This window comes from Pararge aegeria, chromosome 13 (genome assembly GCF_905163445.1).
Source record: "Pararge aegeria chromosome 13, ilParAegt1.1, whole genome shotgun sequence".
Classification (NCBI taxonomy): Eukaryota; Metazoa; Arthropoda; class Insecta; order Lepidoptera; family Nymphalidae; genus Pararge; species Pararge aegeria.
This window is the reverse complement of record NC_053192.1, coordinates 11,771,324-11,794,672: the sequence shown is the minus strand read 5'-3', so window position 1 is coordinate 11,794,672 and position 23,349 is coordinate 11,771,324. Positions and strand designations below refer to the sequence as shown.

The 23,349-nt window shown below is 35.2% G+C and overlaps 1 protein-coding gene across 1 annotated transcript; it reads left to right on the top strand.

Annotated features, from left to right (window-relative positions):
• Nucleotides 1–649: 649 nt before the first annotated feature.
• Nucleotides 650–23,349, top strand: LOC120629039. The gene is made up of 18 exons (XM_039897778.1): nucleotides 650–706; nucleotides 9,829–9,989; nucleotides 10,990–11,121; nucleotides 12,554–12,733; nucleotides 13,195–13,572; nucleotides 13,671–14,304; nucleotides 14,552–14,682; nucleotides 14,946–15,104; nucleotides 15,193–15,371; nucleotides 15,475–15,607; nucleotides 16,606–16,720; nucleotides 19,219–19,299; nucleotides 19,379–19,506; nucleotides 19,799–20,026; nucleotides 20,152–20,356; nucleotides 20,639–20,790; nucleotides 20,990–21,199; nucleotides 22,298–23,349. Exons 1-18 carry the CDS (start codon nucleotides 676–678, stop codon nucleotides 22,475–22,477), a joined length of 3,417 nt encoding a protein of 1,138 aa, XP_039753712.1. The 5' UTR covers nucleotides 650–675; the 3' UTR covers nucleotides 22,478–23,349.

The window sequence follows — 23,349 nt, the reverse complement described above, 5'->3', positions numbered from 1 at the left end:
CAGAAATCTTAGATACATTAAACATATTCTGATTTTTGACATTTTTACCGTATACTTTCCTCATGAACTTTGACTGAACCGTTATATACTGAAATCAAATCGGCGGGGTGATAACGAATCTCACGACAGGTTTGCGACAGATGTTTATCTCGCAATTGATTTGCTGTCAAACGTTATCATCATCAACCTACGGGACAGAGTGTCCCGTATGTGTCAAAATATGAGATGGGTTTAGGGCGATATAGCCACCGTGTTGGCCTCGCTGGTGCGAATTGGTAGACTCCACACGCACTTGAGAATTAAAGCTGTGTTAAAAGAATTATGGAGAATTCTCAGGCATGTAGGTTTCCTTACGATGTTTTCCTTCACCTTAATGGTGTGTTATTTCATTGATTAATGTAAAAATGCACGTAACTCCGAAAAATTAGAGTTGTTTGTCAGCGCAAGATTCGTAATCACCCGTTCATGTCACGATTTTCAGGGTGTAATGTTTGACAGGAAGGTCGTACTCCACTCCACTACACCGCTGCTTGTCGTGACGAGGCGGCGTTGGCAGCCCTGCTGGAAGGCGCGGGGGCGGTGCGGGGCGCGAGGGACGTGGCCGGCCGCACGCTGGCCCACTACCGGTCCGCGCGCACTCTACTCGCGTTGCCCACAGTGCACACCGCCGCCGACATGCCCGCCCGACCCGCCGCCAACCCGCCCGGTGAGTTCACAGCTTTACCCTGTTCACTAAGTTTTTCATATTTATCGCGGCATCTAACTCTAACCAGCATGCTAAGATGTATAAAATAAACTGTTTTTGTGTTACTTGTGCGTCGATTCTCTTGCTGAAAGTCCTTTCTACAAAGGTTGCCTGTAAGAGATTACTTGCAGCAATAAGGCCGCCTTTGGATGTCTCGTTGTTTACTGTATAGGTACCCCTTAATGTTTCTTTTCCTGTATGTTATACGTGCAATAAAGTGTTGCTTCTTCTTCTTCTACGATGTTAACAATCGTTTCATTACTTTTTAGTGTAAAGTATGTCGTGAAAATAGGCAAAAATAAGTGTGTTTTAATAAATAAAAACAAATGAAATTAAAAAAAAAAATCCTCTTTGAATGCATGTTTTATCTAGCAATTTATTAATAAGCAATGAAAACTTTGTTTATAAAATAAGACAAGTAAGGAAAATAGGGTTTAAGTAAATCTTCTACGATACTGAATGCACGCATCATGTCATCGATTGCAATATCTTCGGAAATCAGGACCACAGTTAGACATACTTTTGTATATATTCTGTGTAAGTATTATATTGTGAGCATTTATGTGGACAAAAAAATAATTTCTAACAATAATAGACAATATATGTAAATTTAAATTTATTTATTCTTTAAAAAAATTATTTCATAAATATACCCTAAAATAAACTATGTAAAACTAAATAAAATCTAAAACGTCTTCGAAACCACCGCAGCGAGGCACAGTTCCTAAGATGCTGGCAGCATTGCCCCTTTGGATGGCCAAACTAATTCGTTGGCCAAGGTAACTGCCCGCTCTAGGATCACCGGTAGACTCGATAACCCTTTTCGATAATTCTTTGAAAAGAGCTCGTGCCTCCGAATATTTTAAACAATATATTACATAGTTAAACGGTAAAACTGACCTACGCGACTTTGATTTTTGTAGGACTAATTCTACCCAAATTATTACGTGTATTTTATAAGATGGAGAAATAAAACAACAAAAAAACTAACTTTTCTATTCAAGTGATTTTAATTATTTGGACAATTTCAGTTATTCTGTTGTAGTTCATAATAATTTATTCTAATTGAGAAATATTGATTGATTTTATGGCTTTTATAAAGACAATAAAAAATAGAGCTATTGTAATAACTTTCCATATTAAACGTGCTAACCAACGCTAAATATTATTTTTTAAAAGATTACAAGTAAAGTTGTTTTAAACTTTATCGTAATTTAAATTTACCACTTTCGGAACTGTAGTGTTTTCTCGCAGTTTACATATAAAACGGTAATTTTCCGAACGTGACTTAGGAAAAGCCTAGGTAAGATAAAATAAGTGAACAGATTTAAAGGTATTCATCGATATAGGATCTCCTTTCATTAAATAATTCTCTAAACATATAATTTATTTACTTATTTTATCTATAATTATTTGTACATTAGGGGTCCTATTAATTTCGTCCTCTAAAATCCTCGGCATTTATTGCATAAATGGAATTTTCAAGCTCTACTGCAATCTTCATGCAAATTCAATCATTCTGTTCCGTTGCTGCGTTGAATAAGGACAAACGCGTTGCATTTATAGTATTAGTAAGGATGAGTAGGCATTTGATTATTCCGTGTGTATTTAGTTAGTGTTCGAGCGCTTCATATATTGTTTACAACTTCAAAAGCATTACATTACATTTCAAAAATATTTTTCATTGATATATTGTTTATTAATTTATCAAATGATTGACAAAATAATGTCACAAGTTCACAATCTAATCTAAAGTTGATTAACTTTCTTATAGCATTTGCTAGTGAAAAGAACCATTTCCTCAGGTAAAACTACACAATAATAAGTAGTGCGTTTCGATTATGGTATATAGTAGGAAAGTAATTTATGCTCGTCACAATAAAGCAGCAGATGGTGTAGTGCCGGGAGAACTCCTCAAGCATTCACAAGGCTTCGGGAAAAGCAATATTTTGTAGAAGGTTATGAGTAGTTGACATTTGGCTATTTTTACGTCGATATGATTGCAAACCTACCCACTAAAAATCGTTAAAAAAAGTATTCACAAAAACTGACTTTTAATAAGAGAATTAAATATTTTGCTCAATATTTCAGTCGGTGCCAAGTAAAATGTAGAAAACTCATGGTTCTTTCCTTGCTTCTATGTACTTATATGATCTATACATAGTAGCTTCCTACATTTTACTTGGCGTAATAAAATCTCTACATACGAAATTTGATTTGAATAATCTAACACGTATTTACCATCACAATGGTTAAGTTTACGGTTACAAGAATTTCATGAGGAATCAAAAAATTGGAATACAAACTCAGGGCAAGTTAAGCTTAGAAGATTATTCAGGAGTCAGGGAGTAACTTTGGCTACGATTTATTTGGGAAACCTATCCCAATAGGGATGAAATGGGAGTTCAAAGATATGAGATTTTGAGGATTCTCATGATTTTCAACGTTGAGAAACTAAATTAAAAAAGTAGGTTCGTTTTAGAGTTTTCTAAAATCTACGGGGAAGAACGGGGTTAGAAAATTATATGGATTGTATATTTTTGAAGCTTCCATTAAAATCTGCATATGGCAGCTAACGTATGGTTCCATTTATCACACAGCTTACAAATTCAGTTCGTTAGCAAAGACGACGAGTGACGTTTAAAAACATGACAGTTAATTTGGTGAAATTATTAAATTAGCTTAAGGGTTACATAATAAAAGCCAGATTAAAATAAGCATTTCCGAATCTGGAAATTATAAGAACGTTAAAAGTTCTGAAAACCTATTGGTTTATTTCATTTGTAATTATGTAGATTTATAAAAAGGTGGTTCCGATTATAGTATAAATACAAATGGGCGTAACAAAAATTTTTCAGCGCCGTGATATATGAATCTATCTCTTCGGCTTAATCACTTCTAGGACTATTTTTGTAAATATAATCAGTTTGTGTAAGTTTACTTATTGAAGTATCTTCATAAGTTAATATCCTAATTATAAATTATCCTTAGTGTCATCTAAAGGCTTGGCTTCAAAGGCTTGGCTAAATGTTGCGTGGTCATGAATATTACTTTCAGGCTTTTCACGGAATTGATGCCGCACCCGTTATCGTGTCGTGTTATACGACTTTATATTTCGCAAACTGGTATACTTTATATTCTACTTCCCACCCAGATGTTGATAGTTTCCATCATCATCATCAGCCTATTGATATCATTGCTGGACAAATTTGTAGTAGGACTCATCTTTAAAGCGCTCTTATGAGAGTAGATACTCTACAAATAAAATGTTATATGCTAAACACAAATAAACTTTGGCAATCAAAACAGTTTACCTGATCGATTTCAACCACTGTGGCTAATCTCCTGAGAGATTTTCCAACTACGCGGGAGATATTATACTGTACAAGTGTGTGCGAAAACACAAGTGAACTCTATATTCCCTTACTCTCATGGTCCGATGGAAACAGCTGCTCCGACATGACCGGAAAGAAATCAGGCGCAGGTATCCGAAGCATAGGGTGAATCGGCGCCCATTTCCAAACTCCGGGCTAGTACTAAAATTTTTGTATTGAAAAACCTCCTTCAAAGGATCTTGTGACCTGCAGTCGAACATTCTCGCCACTAGACTAACGATGTAGTTACTAGGTATACTTTGGCAATTATAGTCCATATAAACAATATGCCTTAATTAATTAAAAGGTGTCGCGTGACCTTCATTAAATAGGTACTTATTTATTCAATTACAAAATACACTTGAGCTATGTTTATTCGCTTTTAAAATAACCGATAACGTTGAAGTAAATTTCAATCCAATAGCGCTTGATCAGATCTTGATTGATAGCACAGTTTCGATTGTTTCGGGTGTTTTAGAAAACCACCATTATGCTAATCGCAGTAATAATTCCGACCGCCAAACACGCGAACTTGTTGCTTCATTCAGCAGTGTTTTTGAAAGCTCCTTATAGTTTTCTGCATCTTTTCGCAGTATAATTAAACCGTCTCTTCAATTTATTGGTTGGCATAATCGTAGAATGAGCATCGTCGAATTTGATTCGTTGGTATTTGCTCGTAACGGAAAACACCGTCCAGAAACCTGCATACCGGAAATTTTTCATGTTTTCTAAGGCGCACGTCTCCAAATCCGTACTTTGCCAGCTTCGTGAACTACGGCCTAAATCCTTCTCATTCTGAACAGAGACCCGTGCCCGTGAACGGACACTTTATGATGATGATGATTAAATAAATCTATATATATGAAAGAAAAAGTGTGTGGGTATGTTCCGTATAGGCTCCGAAACGGCTGGACCGATTTTTCATTCAATGAATCTGAACTGATCTGATTTCAATGAAACTTTCAGGGAATCAGTTTGGTGACGATCGGAGCACTACTATTTTTGAACTGTCAAACTGTCAAATACAGATTTTATTTACTATGATGATATTCTATTGTTGGGTGTACATGGGTGTAGATAATGATCTTCAACCGCTCGAGAAGAGAATACGGAGAGAAAAAAAAGATTTAATATATTATGAGACTTAAATTAAAAATTTAATTATGTAAGTTTATTGTTGTGTTTATTGTAAGTGACCTTAACATTTATTTATCCTAAAGGATGGGTTGGATACCCATCCACAGGAAAGACGGTCCACACTCCCCAGTCCCCGATAATCCCTCATGTCCCGGGGGTCTCTTAACTATTTATCTTGTGTCTTCAGACTTTGCGTTTTCAAATCCGATCGTAATTCCAGCAAGTTGGACCTCCAACTTTTAACGGCCATCCAAGATTTACGCTCTTTAATGCTATCCAGGGCTTCCCAACCAAAGCGCTGTAGAAAGTACAGAGATGCAACACGAAGCGCTACTTGTAGGTCTTTGTGCAGCGGTGTCACAGCTTATCTCACATTTTGAAAAACGGTGTGGAGAACAATAAGTTCAGTCGTCCCATTGTTGAAATAGTATTATTTTTCTTAATTCTTTGTGTAATTTGTTATTTATTATGGTTTTATTAGTTTCATAATGAGGATGTTTGATTTTCTACGCCTATCTGCCTAACTAACAAGTAGGTGCCTATTTCAACTAGCTAAGTTGGGGCGCGGGCGCCGTGACAAATTTCTTAACATGTAGGTGAGCCGCTGGTTCCCTAAGGTTGGGAACCCTTGCTATAATCAATAGCATCGCCTATTTAGTTCAGGTACAAATAAAGTCCTCGTGCCCTATATAGTTTCATTAATAACAGTCAACACACAGCCAATAAATGTCTATCGTGTAGTTCTGAAAGGTAGATACGTGCGATCGATCCGTAGCGCGTCATTAAAAATTAACAACGTGTCTGTCTGAGCCTGAGCTAGCCTGAATGTAGCGACCTTGCCTTGCAGCTATTACATGACGATGTATCCTTAATAAATACCTACTGGAGGTTCAGGTAACTAACCACCTGTCCTTATTTCTTATAAGCTTTTATCATGTGCGTGATATATGTACCTTCGTACCTACGTTGTCATTTCGTTATGGATATTTAGAGAAAATTATAGTACCTACCTTTCACTAAGCAAATTATCATGTAGGTTGGAAATGTATGTCTGTCATATGGAGAGTGGAAACTCACATACATACATGTGTGTACATATTTTATAAATACAATTAGATTCTTACATATGAGTGTTTTGTCGTACTGGCCACTTTGATTTCAAATACCTTCTCTTTGGTTAGGAATTACAATTTAATATTTATACAGCTATATTTACTCATGCTTTTGTGTTTTGAAAGCTCTAATTCATTTGTTATTACCTCTTTTGGTTTTTTCTTTGCGACACTCAGTTTACAAAATGGCAAACTTGAAATATCGCATTATTTACGTGCACCTGTTCCATCGTGGCACCAGTACAGCAGAAACAGCTCGAAGGATTAATGATATGTATGGCGGCCGTGTTGCAATAGAAAACACAGTGCGTTTTTTACCCCAACGTTTTCAAACTGGAAAGTTCAACCTGGACGGCTGAATACCAACGTTTATAATGAAGAATTGGAGGCTATTGTGAAAGCGGAGTCATCGCAAACCACTTCCGAGCTAGCTGCAGGCTTCGGTGTTAGTGATAAAACTGTTTTAATCCAATTGAAGCAAACTGGAATTGTGAAAAAGCTTCAAAGGTACCTCAAGAATTGCCTCAAGAAGGCTGGTCAATCGCTCTAGGCCACTACTGCTTCAGGAGCAATGCTTGAGGAGGTTAAGAGGAGCTTCATTTGGAATGTCACTATATTTTTCAAATTTGGATAACTTCTTGAAAGGAAAAAATTCACCTCCAAAAATTGGGGCAGTTTAAAGCGGCTTCAAAATTTATATTGATTCCCGACCGATTGTTTTTTTTAGTAAAGGGATCAATAAACCACCAATGAGATAGCAAAAGTGCATACATAGCAATGATACATACTTTAATTAAATAAATATTTTTTGATGTAATTATAAAACACCAATTTCATATGTAATGAAAAAAAATATGTAAGAATCTAATATTATTTAAAATTATTATATGTATAGATTATTGGGCTTTGACCTTACGTGTGGCTGTATGTCTTAGAATAGAGACAATCAAAGTCATATAAACAGGGAATATAATTTTTTAGTTAGCATTGCTTCATATAAGCCTTACACGATTACTGTGAAGCCAATCGGATTATTAAGAATTACAGGTCGTCTACTTCTAGTTGCTTTACAAACTCAAACAATGTAATTGTTTTATTTCTATGAAGGCAATACAACTAATAATTGTAATCATTCTGAGGAAATAAAGGTTTTGTATAGAAAAACTTTCTCTTGAGAAATTAGCTTATAATATTACCAGAATTTAATAAAGCTACGTGTTATAGTAGTAAGATCATGTTATCTCCGCGCTATTTGACAAAAACGGAATCTCTGATGCAGCCGTGACCTGAGATGGCGAGAGATAGAGATGATATTTATCATAATAGTTCTAATTATGCATCTTTGTAATCATTATAGTTTTAGGTTCTACATTTTTTTGACGCCTGGTCTCTTCCTCCAGCCGTAAAACCACGGGTATGCCAGTTTTTATTTGAAAATAGGTTTAATGAGATATTTAACAAGTAACCGTGCCAACCGTGTTAGCATAAAATAATAATAAAGGACATAATAAACTCGTCTTCACGTGTTACTAAAGTTTTAAAGGCTACTTAGAAAAAAAGGTTAATTTGACCAATTGCAGATTTTATTATTTCAATAAAGTTATTTTGAAACATTATCTAACAAATACGAATGTATCAAAGAGATCTTTCTTTTTTTTTATTAACGATAGGCCAGCGTTTGACGACAATCATGCCCGTTAGAAAGCAATGATGAGGTCTAGGTTGGAGCACGCTTGCCTAGAAAAAGCCTATTCACTCTAGCCTTGAAGGTACTCAAATTATACGTGGCAGGAAACACAGTTGCCGGGAGGGCGTTCCACATCTTAGCGGCAAGTATCAGAAACGTGGATAAAAAACGTACTAGCTGTCCCAGCAAACTTCGGATATTTTTTTTTTTCGATGAATGTTAAATTTCAATATTTATTATACTATTCCGGACTAAGAGAAATCCAATAACATCAAATATCATAAAAATTGGTACAGCCGTTCTTGAGTTATAAATGGTGTAACTAACACAACTTCCTTATATATTAGTATTAAGATTTAATGCAACGCAGATCTTTTAAAATATGCCCTCTACTCAATGTCTCGATACGTAGGTTTGAGCATCCTCAGAGATGTTTAACTTCACAGTGCACCATTACAAATCTTTGCAATGGTCTCTTAAAATTTACTCCTATTAATAAAGTTAGTATCTAAATACATACCCGTGATCGCACAGAGAAAACGATATCGAATTGGAAACCTCTTTATTTAATGTCAGTTAGAACTATTGTGTCGATTAATCAATAGGTACGAGTAAAACTGTAGTGTTTGCTATATTTATCATCTATTGCCCCTGTTGAGGGGCAATTTACCTTGAACTTTTTAATCGATTGAAAACTGACTAGGAAAACGCATATACTCGTACTGACTGAATGATTGAAAATATTCTTTCAACCATGTTCAATAACATAAAACTGTATCTGCTCATACCATACCAAAAGTTTTGTTAGAGATGAACCGAAATACTCTATGAGATCATAGAAATTGTACATAACTATTAAAGAATTAAAGCATGGATTTCTTAAACATTTATCTCAATAGATTAGGGGTTATAACTTGATTTTTTTTCAGAGATAAAGCTGATTGTATCGTTGTTTTGGTTAATGTTTGAGACAATTTTTATAGATACTTGAAAAAACTTTTGCCGTCGCGCTGCGCCCGTATTGCCCCTTAAAGTGCGATAGGGATGGATGTAGCTCAGACCGATTTTACCAAAAAAAATTGAAGATACCGATATTGCGTATTTCCCTGTGTTTACATTTAAAACTCAGCCGATTCAATCATTTTTGTCATCAACAAAAAGATCTTGTATGAAACTGTCTTTCATGTAATTTCTTTTATATTTTCTTTAAGTCCTCTTGTTCAGAGGACTGACTTGCGGTAAAAAGAAGAAGAAGAAACACTTTATTGCACGTATAACATACAGGAAAAGAAACAGTCAGGAGTATACAGTACACATGCAAAGGCGGCCTTATTGCTGCAAGCAATCTCTTACAGGCAACCTTTGTAGATAGGACTTACAGCAAGAGAACGGGAAAAAGGTGTTTTAGAGGGTTAGATTTTCTAAGGTCTTTTTCTAAGGCTTTTCAAGAAAAATAAATGATTAACGCAAAGAAAATGATGCATTAACGGTGAAGGAAAACATCTTGAGGAAATCTGCATTCCTGAGAAGATTCCTCTATAATTTTCTCAATTTGGCCAGCATGGTACTAAGTGCCGTTTTTATCGTGGGAGGGAACCCGTAACCTGTAGTTTGCCGGTAATTGGTTGATATGACGATATTGATGATGACAGTTAATAGAAATCCGTAGCTGAGCGTTCTTACTGGTAGTGGCTGACCAATGAGAGAATTAGTGACAATCTATGGTTACAATAGTTTCATTTTTCAATAACCTTTATATTAAAAACTACGTAGGGTTGGTAATAAAGCGGCACAACATACGAATATGGTGTCACGAATGCGATATGGGGCGCCTTCAACGCGTAGTGTGGGAAGGGCAGGGCGCTAGGCTGCTCAGCGAAGTATCCAGCCAGCCCGTGGTCAAGAGGTTCCTTGAGGCTGTACCTTATATTATGGTAAGTATCTGACTATAAAGGATGAGGTGTCCGATTGTAATACTATAGCGGTACGCTTTATCATCTGCGTCGATGGGAAGACTCTCCCTCGCGCTCACACACTTTGGCGCTTTTTTGAAATGCAATTGATTGCAATTTTTTAATCTGCCTCATCGTCTAAATCGCCTTGTCATAATCTTGACTAGATGAATCAGATGATAATGGCTATGAAAATTGTCATGTTACAAAATGCGTGTAAAGGGTGGATGTCCGTTTTCTGTATTTAATTTATCTGTATAATAAAATTGCTTACTAATCTGTTGACAGATAAGTAAGCAATTTTATTTACTTTTTTACCTTTAACAAAGTAGCTTATATCAATGAATCTATAGATTTATGAAACCTCATGATGAAAGTCTATTATTGATATAGTTGCACCTTACCATTTACTTAGGGCACTTGTATATTATTTTATAAAAAAATACCCAATGAATTCCATGAGATGTCTTTCAATAAGTTCAAAGTTTATATAAAACGTGAGCTTTCAGAAAAATCCTATTCCTATCCTATGATGTGAATTGTTCTAACTTCATAGCTTCATATAAATTTTCTGTGATATGGTGATAAGAAAAAAAATACCTGGATAAGTTTATTGTAGGCTCATCGTAGAACAGGGCGCGTTTTCAACCCTCGTAGCTTTAGGTTTAAGTTGTCGAACGAAGTTATCACCATTACACAATTATGTAAACATATATGCATGAACGCTTCATAAGTGCCTGCAATAGGCTAACATTAATAAAGAATTTTTGAATTTGAATTTGAATTTGATGGAACAAAATCTCCTATAAGGCAAGAAACTCAGTAGTTGCTCTTTTCCAACATTTTACTTATTTAATCTAACTTGTCATTAAGTAATTCATCTAATGTGTAGCAACATCGCTGTATTAGATGTGTTTTTACACATTTAAAAAAAAAAGAACTATTAGTAACTTTTACATTTCATCGGTTGTCCGTTTTACAGAATACGATACGCGATATCCATAGTGCTGTAATTCAAAACGATTTAGAAGGTATCATGAAACTGACCAGCGATCCAGTACCGCCCCAGGCTCTATCCAGCAGAGACGCCAACAACCTGACAGCTATGCACAAAGTATGTCGTTTAGTGGAATAAAGTAAAAATATGCTAATAAAAAGCACTAAGGATTTTTCTACACAGACAATTTGCATGTATACAACTAACTTACGGCCGTTTCTACTTTTCTAGTAAATAGGTTGCTTGTCAATTGTTTCTTTAAATATACCTATGTCTTTACAAGTAATTGTGCTTAGAAATGTACCCTCAAGATAGAAAACAAACTATCTATATACCTTACCTATTTCATCTAATTTTTATTAGTTTATACTGCATCTCTTTATAAATTAACTTAAATGTATCTACATAAATATAGTATTCTTATCAACTCCCCTTGGACTGAATACACTGCAAAGTACGAAAAATAAAAAGCTGTTTCGACGTACGTAAAGTAAACTTTCCTGGCTGCAAAGGCAGCTGAGCAGAGTTCACAGTGTCCCCTATTATTTGAGCACCCCCACGGAAACTTAGAAGCTAATAGTTTCTACCTAGTTTTATTGAGGCGACGCAATGTACTCTACCTATTCAAAGAAAACAATGCTCCATGACATTGAATATTCCATACAATGCAATAGGTAAAAGTTATTAGTATAAAATGTAGGGAATGAATTTTCAATAGACGAATCATGTTGTTTATCACTTATATATACTATATATTATGCAATCCTAACCGAATGGGTGAATAAAGCCGTGATAGCCGAGTGGTTAGTACTTCGGTTTCGATTTTGGAGGGCCCGAGTTTATGTTCCAGCACGTACCTCAAACTTTTCTAAGTTATGTTTGTTTTAAACAATTATAATATCACTTGCTTTAACGGCGAAGGGAAAGCGGCATGCATGCCTGAGAGCTCTCCGACCGAATGAGATCCTGTCCGTTATGATTATGAATTTAGAAAGGAGAATGCCGGAACACGTTTGGTGCCTCATTCAAATTGGTATCAAAAAAGTTTTTGTTTTTTAAAAAATAACTAAAATCCCAAGCCGACGACGATTAAAAAATCTTTAAATTAAATAAACTAGTGGTTCTATTATTTCCGTCATCTTGTTGTGTACGTAAAAAACAATACAAAACGAAAAACAGTATCATCAATAGGTAGATACAATAATGGCATGTGTCAAAAATAACCTAAATTCACCAACTTCATTTTCAGCTTGTAACTCTGAAATCCGGCGAACTAGAGTTTTGATGTTTTTGGTAATGTATTGTGACTATTAAACCCTTCAAAATGAGATATTTTCCATGAAGGCACCTAATAAGTACTATGTGAAACCAAATCCCATACTACATCCGGCATTCTCCTTTGTTTCACCCATCCCACCGTTTCCATGCATCTCGTCGTTTTGGCTTGATGAAACGATTTAAATGATTTTACTTTTAGACATAGTTAAATTAAAATCCCACGCTGTTGTTAGGCTGTGGCGCGGCGATACTCACTTTATTTTTTCTTTAGGCTGCCGGCCTAGGTCATTGTGGTATAATGAAGTATATAATAGAGAGATACCCTCAAGGAATTAACGATGTTGATAATGATGGACGTACACCACTACATTACGCTGCCGTTTTTAAAGACGACCAGCATACGTACAACACTCTTATAAGTTCCGGCGCAGACGAAAGCATTGTGGATAATGTAAGTGCAGCATAATTCATCATTAAAAATCTAAAAGAGAATATATTCTTTATTATCCACGTTTCCGCCATATTTGTTTCTCGAGATATCTTACTGACTCAGTTATGCAACTGGTTTAATCTTGCTTTTACTACTACTCTTGCATTTAGTGTTGGTGTTGCCACCTCCACTCTGATCATTGGCGTTCTTCTTCTCCTTTTTAAAGGATCTGGTTCCGACCCTATCAACGCTCCATAAAACCGATTCTCTTTTTTTTCTTCTATAATGCTGTACAGTTTTAGGGACATTTCATGACATAATATGTTTTCTGGTCTCATGTTTATATTTTTGTTGAGTCGTTTCAGAACTTCTTAGCTATAAATGTTTTCCATAAAGCTAAGTCTCTCCATACCACTACTAAAGTTATAAAAATAGAAAACACCAAAGGGCATGGGATGATACATTTTATTTTTATTTTATAGAAAAATAAAACTCCAGCTTATTACATCAATAGGACCCAAGATATAGACAAAAATATCTTAAAAATATTGCCTGAGGCGCCAAGAACTCCTTCTGGCACATATCCATCTTCATGGGACTGGAAAATTCTAGATACTGAATTCGTTGGAGAAATTAATACTAAAAAGAATAGAAAAAAAAATGTTAAGGCCTCAAACGAAAATATTTCCTCAAAAAATAATACAAGTACAGTAACGGATAGCATTGATACTAACAATGTTTCGTCCCTGAAAAATAGCAGCACACATGAGTTAATAAGTGATTTACCAGACTTGGATGATAGTGAAAAACAGAATGTTGGCTATAACGATCCCAGCGAAGATCATACAGAAGATATTAAGGTGAGCTTCGCATGTTATATTGTTACGGAAGTTATTTTAATTAATTTGCATTGCTTTTAAGCAAAAGGCATTTGCATGAATCATATTTTTAATTTTAGGAAACTACTGAGATTGAAAAGCCTTTAGAAGGGAAAAACGAAGAAGACACAATTGAAGAAACCGAAAAGGAGTCTGCTGATAAAATTGAAATGGAAAATGTGTCAGAAAATTCAAATAGGGATGTTGAGATACAAGTAAAGGAAGAAAATGCAGATTCTGCAGCGGAGCGTAAAAACAGTGATAAAAACAATGAGCAAAACGAGATGGTGGAGCATAATATTGGCACTGATTTGAATGAAAACACTGAAGAAATAGTCGAACAAAGCAAAAATAGTGACGAAGATAAAGATGAAATGGGTGGTCAAAATGAAATTACTGCACAATCTAATGAAGATGAAGAAAACCCCCAGGAAAATGCTAACGATAATAGAAATAATGTTATGAATAACGATGAAAAAGAAACACAGCATGAAAGTACACATAATAGTCCACGAAAATTACCAGAAGAAAGTCAATTAAAGGAAGATGATTCAAATATGAAGCAATTAGAGAGTGAGCACAATAATAATGATAATAAGAATACTAAAAATATTAATGGTTACGATGAAAAACTAAAAGACCAACATTCAAATAATCAAAATGAAATAATCGAAAATGAAAATTCTAAGCAAGAAGAAGATGAAACATGTGAAGGTAATTCTAATCATAACAATGAGGACGATGACGATGTACAAGTCCAAGGAACATGTTACCCCGAACATAGTGACACTTACACTAAAAGCGCTACATTTAGACAAAATAACGGCAGTACCAAAAGAGGTAGCCTCAGCGCCTCTTCTGGTTCTACACATTACAATTAATCACTACATTTTAAGTAAGATAATAACGTGTATGAGGGTCCCTAATGAGTTCAATATATTTGGTTGTTTTGCTAATTAAGGAAACTTCACCAACGGTCGAAATATCCAAGAAAGTCTCATAGAAGGTATTATCAGCAGTGAAGCTGAACAAGAAACTCAAGACGCTAGTGTTACACAAAGAGATAACTCAGTTCGCAGCAAAAATGTTGTAGTAAGTACACAAAAATATGTCATAAAATCATAATTCGTCATGAACTTAAAGGTAATAAGTGAATTAAATTTAAATTTCCTTGTGGTGGTTTTTAGAGTAGATACAATATAGCACCTCTAATATCTCACATACACCTCAACACTAACGATAATTAGATTAATTTGCTAGCTTCTTAGACTATATGTTGACATAGTCCGCGAATGCCTAACACTATAATTTTCCCAATAGATTATTGATTATTTAACACATAATTACCTACACAGGATAATGAAATAGATCCCGAAGTTACTGACTTAATATATACAGCAAATATGGAAATGTTAGCTACCTTAGTATTAAATGGAGAAGGATCCAGATTGATTGGCAGACGATCTGGAAATGTTGAATTACAAGCTTTTTTAGATAATGTACCAAATTACATGGTAATATTTCATGCAATGATTTCATTTTTTGTTTTTGAGAACATTGGATTTACTAGTAGTTTTTGATTGTTTGTTTTTTTTGTTTTAGGAAAAAATAAATAGGGTCCACATAGCAGCAAGAGATGGTAATATAAAAGATTTGCAATCAGCTTTAGATCGTAGAAAATTTGCGATTGCTCGTGATCCTATTTCAGCTAATGGTGCTACTCCACTACATGTAGCTACGATTCATGGAAAAACTAATATAATTAAATATTTAGGGGGAAGGTATTACATATAATTAAAGGTTTATTACAAATATCTGTATATTTTTTAACAGATTACAAGAAAAGGTAGAAGTTACAATTTCGACGCTTATGTTTGTTTCCAGATTCCCGGAAACATTATCTGCTGTAGACTTTGAAGGCAGAACAGCTTTACATTTTGCTGCAGTGATACCAGACAATGGTCACTATTACATCTTATTACAACAACTGGGCGCTAACTCTAAAGATTTAGATGATGTAAGTTTTTCCCAATTTAACTTAGGAACAGTATAAATATAACAAATAAATAAATATACTACAGCAAAAGGTTCAAACATGGCCATCTAGCCCCAAAGTAAACTATGCTTATGTTATGGTTATTAAGATAACTGACGAATATATTTATGAACTTGATGAACCGCGCCACTTCGGTTTTAATATCTTAAAAAACCAAGAACCTAATTGCAGCACCACCTACCGGGTCCAGTTTTTTCACAAACTAGTAATAAGCGGCCGGGAGGTCCTTGGCATTTTTCTTGCTTTTAACATTTCTAAACAACCGTGGTAACTTCTAAATGTTCGAATTCGAATAATTTAAAGAGGAATTTGCAAGCAAATATTCAATTTTATTTATAAAACGAATTATTTGGATAAGGATTAATATCGTGATAGGATTTTTTTCAATCTATTTCAAGACTTCAAATCCTCAAATATGCCTATCCAAAAAACTCTGTTACGCGGATTTTGAAATGCGGAAAAAATAGCGTGCTATCCTATAGGAGCTGTTTGCTTTTCCGGGATAAAAAATAAACCTATGAGCTATTCCAGACTATATTGTATGTCTCTGCCAAATTTGCGCCAAATCGGTTCATTCGTTGTGGCGTTAAAGCGTAAAAAACATCCATTCATCCATTCTCGTGATGCCCGAACAGACAGACAGACAGACAGCCAAAAAATTTATAAAAATGTTTTGGACACAGTATCGATTATAGAGCATCCCTCGGTCAAAATTTTCAAAATATATTAAGTGTACTGACATCTTCCAGTTTTATTATAAGTATAGATAATATACATGAATACTTATAAAATACAGTTATACATAAACTGAAAAACATTTACGTTCATTACAAAAACATTGACCAGTTGTGGAATCGAATCCTCTGCCTCGGAACACAGGGTCACTGCCCACTGCGTCAATCGACCGCTTCTATCAGTAGACTAATTTTGCAGTAAATGTTAACAATTTTTAATTTAAGATTGGACGCTCTGCTGAAGATTATTATAGAAACCCAACTTTACTACCTTTCAAACAATTGTTATCAGATTTTGGGATTAGTGAAGAGAAAGCTCAGACCATGTTCTCCGATCAGGGTAAGTGTACTAGCAATATCAAGAAAATTAGTTATTTTATTACTTACAAAACATGATCAAGATTTTTTATTACAATGTATTATGTGTAGTACCAGATGATCGCGTATCATCCCGGCGCATCTTAGATATACCTGAAGCATTAGATACATTGGAGAGATGCTACAGGCTCCTCGCATCAGCTAGATCAACACGCACACCACTATCTGCATCTTCTAATAAATCAACACCACCACATGTTTTGGGAAGATTCCTTAAACGGCAAACATTCGATTTATTAAAATACAGAATAACCAAACTTGACCATAATCTTTTTGATGTTATATGGCCTGCTGTGAAAAAGTTGCCAGCCAACAAAAATATTGTACAGATTGTAGAAGAAGACTTTCCCGGTGGAGTTACAGCTCCAGATTATTATGTATATGAAGTATTTACAGAATTTTTGACGCCACTTATAAAAGATCTTCACAATATAAATATTTACTCTGATTTACCACAACATCCTATTTCTGATTTCGTTAAAAACTCACCACTTTTAGAATCATCTGAGAAGATAGTAGAGATAAATATAGATTCAAGTGATGAATTTGTACTATCGGGTACAATGGAGTGTTCTAGAAATTTAGATGGATTTGAAATGCCATTGAACCTTAAGATTGGTAAATTAGAAGCCATTGAAAGAATAATAACAACAGTTTTAATGAGAGATGACTTTACTAAAATAATTGCACAATTAAGTCCTGAATCCGATCAAAATGGAGGCTCTTATTACACGCTAAATGAAATATTAGAAAAACCATCTGAAATATGTGCTGCACTAGCTGCATCTGGGTTATTAATTTCTCTATGTGACAGAGATGAAATCGACGATTGCAATCGCCTCCACGGAAAACAATGGCCTTATGGCCGTGGAGTATTTGTGAGTTATGATAATACTGTAGCGGTTTGGATTAATGTTCACGACCATTTACGGGTAGTAGCATCAACACCTGCCGATGTTCCGGGAGAAATAGGCCTCACATTCAGTAAACTTTCTTATATTATGACATATTTACACAAAAAACTTGATTTTGTGTTTGATGACAAACTGGGCCATTTGTCAAGCAGGCCATCATTTTTAGGAGCTAGTATACGTTTTAGTCTGATTGTAAACTTTCCCGGCCTTGCAAAGGATTCAGATAATATAAAGCACTTGTGTGCCGTGAGGGGCCTTCAATACAGAGAGACGTTAAGTTCGGATATTGCTAGGATAAGCAACTATCAGTGTCTGAGTATAACCGAATCAAACTGTTTTAACGACTTCGCTACAGCTACTTTAAATCTTTTACATCTAGAAAAAGATGTATCTATGCAAAATTCTGCTCATATAACAACTATGTTGAGCAATATATTCCGGAGAAAAAGAAGCAGCTTGGCTGATATTCACGATGTCGAAAAAATGCAAGATTAAAAACTAATATTAAATTTTATTGTTCTACACTTAAGTTTATATTGCATTAATATTTGTAGAAGCACTATTTTCTTTGTATTTTATTTATGTATATTAACAAGACAAAGGTGCGCTGTGAAGAATATGCTGCCAAAGGATATTTTTGATTCATTTAACTAAAATGTTCAACAAAAGTTTAGGTCAGTATCTACTAAATGTTACATGTTCGTAGAAAGCTACCGTGTTCGTGTGAACATTTCTATTGAGTGACGTGTTTACTAAGCAATCGCTTTATCACCGTCAATTTTATAACAGCCAACGCTTTTGTATTATAAAGCACTATACAGCACAAGGCACCTTTGTCTCTCAATTGTATGTAGCAGTTTAGCATCTATATAGTTTTATTATTTTATTTAGTGTTTACTTTTTTATGATGTCCATTATAGGATTACTTTATACCAAGTTGATTGACGAATTATTGCGCTGGTAATTGCAAGAATTCTTAGAAAAACTAATTTTCAAAAATCCGTAGCTTGAAATTTAATACAAAAATATTCTTAAAAATTTTAGGTTACTTTGATAGATGATGATTTATAACTAATAGTTTAGTTTATTAGTAGTAGACGAGTAGGTACCTACGTCATTCATATTGCTATTTGGGACAATAATTCGTAATATTGTAAAAAGCATACGGATATACTAACAAGTATTTACAAAAAAAAATTCTCACTGAAAGTTACTTTCGAGGAAATAAAATAATAAATGCGTACCTACTCAACAACCTGTTTAACATGAAACTTCTAAAGTAGGTTACCTAATAATTATAATAGTTATCTTTATTCTCAGATATAAATCAAAAGTACAAGTAATTTAATTAAATAAATGACAATAGTAAAAATGTACCTGAAGTAGGTAACTGTATAAATTAATAACAAAGTCATTAGAAAGGGCTTTATTACATCCACATCGATCGAGCCGTGCAGGTGGCTACTTACGTACTTGCAAATACAAGTTTTCTTTTTAACGTCTCGTGTTATTAAATCCAAGGCCAGCTAAGTGAATTATTAAGCAGTTTCAGGTATAAACCACGTCAATAACGGCCATATGGACATTCCCATCTTTCACACCGAAGAAGGCAGATACCTCGCTAAGTGTAAGCAATTTTTTACCGTGTAAAATGGAAACCAATATTTTTTCGTATGAGAACGATGAACCGGACTCTGTTTTTACAGCACTCGGCGATCCTTTAATCAAAGGTCTGACCGAAGTGGCTAATGTTAAACCAAAGGATCCAGTTGCTTTTCTTGCGACTTTTCTTCATAATTTTCCCGCTCAGGAGAAGCCTCGATTAGGAACACAGGTAATAATTTTTTTTTACATTTATTAGCATACTATGTAATTCGATTTCTTGCGATGATACCTACCTATTTATTAACTTCGGATATTATTATTTTCGGATAAAGGTTAAATATTTTTAACGGTTATCATTGGCTATAAATTATTACAAAGTTTCAGTAATTGTAATTCAGTTTAAACATTGACAACCTTCAATTAATTGAGTCGTTTCTGAATCCATTATAGTGTCTGATAATGTGAAACCTTACAATCTATGTACTTAGTTTAATAATTGACGATTGATTTCGCATAAACAGGAAACAAATATAATAGTGACAAAGGAGACGCCTGAAATGGACAATGAACATTTACCTCCTGTTGAAGATGAGGAGGAAACATCATTGAAAAATGCAAAAGAAGATAGAGCACGGACAGCCGCGCTTACTGCCACTCGGAAAATTCGGCCAATAGATGTAATTGCTGTAGAAGCGAATGCGGAAAACAACTCAGATGCACCTGAAACAGCAACTAGTAGTGCTAATAGGGTAAGATAAACTTACGTTAGCCTAGTTAACTATCCCTATGTTGGGCACGGCCGTACATTGAGATCTTGACTACATGTAGCTACATTATCTATAAGTTCCGCATTTAGTTGTCTATTTTTATTCAGGACGAACACGGGCAGTCCATGCTACATTTCGCAGCAGCTAGAACTCACACCAACAATGCATTGTTTCAACTCTTACAAGAATCTGACGTGAGCCTTGGATTTAGAGACGAGCTGTACCGCACAGCGCGAGATGTTTCCATACAGGCGAATGTTCTGGAGAATACCTCGGAGATCGATCGATGGGTTTTGCATTTGGCTGCTAGAGGTATAATCTATGGGAAATTTAAATATATTGTAGATAATTTTATCAATATTAACTGAGAATATGTATCTATCTTATTCTGTTTATGTTTCATCATAAGAGGGTATGGATTATTGCATTACGGCGAATTTAGGAAACAGTAGTAGTAAGGCTAGTTTTTTTTTTTTCGATGCCTAAGGACTTTTCGCCACTACCCAACTTAAAACGATAGCGACCGATCCGACCGGAATTTCCAATATGGACAATAATATTCAAACTGTTTAAAATTTGAGATCATATTTACAGGAAAAACTGATAAGATAATGGAGCTGCTTCTTCAAGGATATGATCATATTCTCGATATAGTAGACGATGAAGGTGTTCCAATATCTGAAGTGGTGGCACAGCGCGGCGATGATGAGATGAATAACTTACTCACGTCGATTCCTGCATTTGAGGTAATCAAACATTTACCTTCCCTATGAATACTTTAGTGGTAATCGAAAGATCTTAATCAGATTAGAAACAGTTGAACGGGCTAAGTCCTAAATTCTAAATTTAGAACTTAACCCGTTCAACTCACGTAGATAAAATTAACTGAAATCTACCTAGACTTGACAGATATTGGAAATAGCTTCAACTATTATTATTTACAAGGAATCGAGGGAGACCTTGCACGGTGCAGTGCGGAGAGGAGACTTGGACACTGTGCAGGAGATTGTGTCAGCTGAAGGTGGGCGAACACTTGTTAGAGCACAGAACACATTTGGCAGAAATGCCCTCCATATTGCTGTACTGGCTCAGCATGAAGAAATTGTTGCTTATTTGTCTGAAAATTGCTCTGAACTACTTCGACTCGGGGACAACGTAAGTATATTTTATAATTTATAGCTATTAAATATAAGATATTAAACGGTGAATATACCTAGTAGATGGCAGTAACTCATTTGGAATACTATACTAAAGAAAACCTATTACTATACTAAAGAATTCATACTATATGCTGATAGTTGAGGAACTGATTAAGACAGCAATTTCTTCATCCTCAAGCATATTATAAATCGACTGCTGGACTTGTGGCTTACTCTGTCATAAAACCGATATCTTACAATCCACAAAATGAAGGACATACGTAAACCACCAGTAGCACCAAAAACCATTCCACTTTAGAAGTGTTTTTCCAATAGTCACTTTATTCCATTTAGCAGTTGACAGTATTTATTTTGCCTCTAATATGAAAGTTTATCATAAAATGGGGAAATTAGGGAAAGTTTGTGAGCTAGCAACATTCCGCGGTTGTGAAGTGAGACGTGCGGGTGTTTTTACTGTTTTGCACAAAACGCACTGCATACAAATCAAATGGCTGAATGAGGATTGTATATGTCCGTAACTCCGTGTGACCCTCATTTAAAACTTTTCCCTTTCTGCTGTAATGCGAGTTATTAATATCGGATGTCAGTCATAATTATTATTATATACTCGTATGCAATGCGTTAGCCAAGATCAAATTAGGCTTCCAGACGCTACATCCATTAACTGACCAACAAAGTAGGTTAACGTAGAATTACCAGTGCAATTTAACTAATTTATGCTCTTGCAATCAAGCTAAATAAGCTAGGATTCGGAGGGGCGAGTTCGAACCCCAGTACGTACCTCTAATTTTTCTAAGTTATGTGCATTTTAAACAATAAAATATCAGTTGCTTCAACGTTGAAGGAAAATATCGTGAGGAAACCGGCTTGCCTGAGAGTCCTCCATAATGTTCTCAAAGGTGTGTGAAGTCCAAAAATTTACATTGGGCCAGCGTGTCCACCACGCTATTCGATTCCGGCCCAATCAGACCTGTAGTGGACCGGTAAATGGTAATGGGTTGATATGATTATACCTTAAAGGCACGTCTCGGTAGCTACATTTCAGTCTTTCAAGTCCATGCTTATAATTAACATGACTATTATTTTTGTTCAGCTGGAGCGTACTCCACTGCACTACGCAATGGGAGTCAACAAGATGGAATCATTAAGTTACTTGCTGATCCAAGCGGGTGCCAAGCGGGTTCTTAAGGACCTAAAAGGGCGTCAACCATCATACTATTTCATGAATAAATCTGAAATACTACGTCTCAAGGAAGAGGAGGAAGCTTACTAGTGAACATTTAAATTTTAGTCTGCATCGCGTGAGTTTTCTAGTACCTAAGTATCTGCTTTCGATCTGTAGGTCTTGAAAAACTTTTAAGGGCGACAGCATCTGTTTTTAATCTAGAAGATCAGCGCAGTCTACATATAAGAAGAAGAAGCAAACTAACATCTGCTTCCGACCAGCATTTTTCTTTGGTGTCGAGTTATAACTGGTAGCCAGGTTCCTGCAGTATCTGCGTGAACACGAAAGCTTAAGATTTATCCCCAGGGCTCGAATATCGAGCTCCTTAGCACTCGAATGTCGAGCTCCTTAGCACTCGAATGTCGGGGCCAATGTCTACCTTAGGGCACCTACTTTAGTACTTTGAGACTCAGACCAAAGCTTAGGTGGCGGCTTATGATAATGTTGGGGCTACTTTTAGCCATTTTTCCCCCGAGAATGTTATGGAAATCCCTCTGGGTGAAGAAATCGAGACCTTGAATCACATTCGGAAATCTAGGAAATCGTATATGTTGTGGTCGACTGTTGTTGCTGAGGTCATTACCAACTTTCTTACTGAAAAATGCATTGCGAGTCTTGGTGCGATGAACAATCAACTTAGACGAAGATGAAGATAATTTCTCTCCCACATTGATTAGAATTTAGATATTTATCATTTATTTACTACACAGTGTTATGGAGTTTTAGTAATCAAGTCTTTATACAGATATCTAGTTACCTATTTATATTTGTAAATTAATACTACAATTAAAGTTTTAAGCAAAAAATTTCGCATGTTTTAGACAAAGATACCTTTGATAGAGACTCAAAGAAGTCTGCGTGTTTTCATTCATTGAAGATAATACTTGTTTAAAATGTTCAAATAATATGTAGGTACTTTT

Excerpts from the sequence above, each read along its gene's own strand:
- LOC120629039 (XM_039897778.1), top strand. The coding sequence starts at position 676 with ATGCCCGCCCGACCCGCCGCCAACCCGCCCG. Across the intron at positions 707-9,828 it reads ACCCGCCGCCAACCCGCCCG|GGTTGGTAATAAAGCGGCAC; the intron begins GTGAGTTCACAG and ends AAAACTACGTAG. Across the intron at positions 12,734-13,194 it reads ACGAAAGCATTGTGGATAAT|AAAAATAAAACTCCAGCTTA; the intron begins GTAAGTGCAGCA and ends TTTATTTTATAG.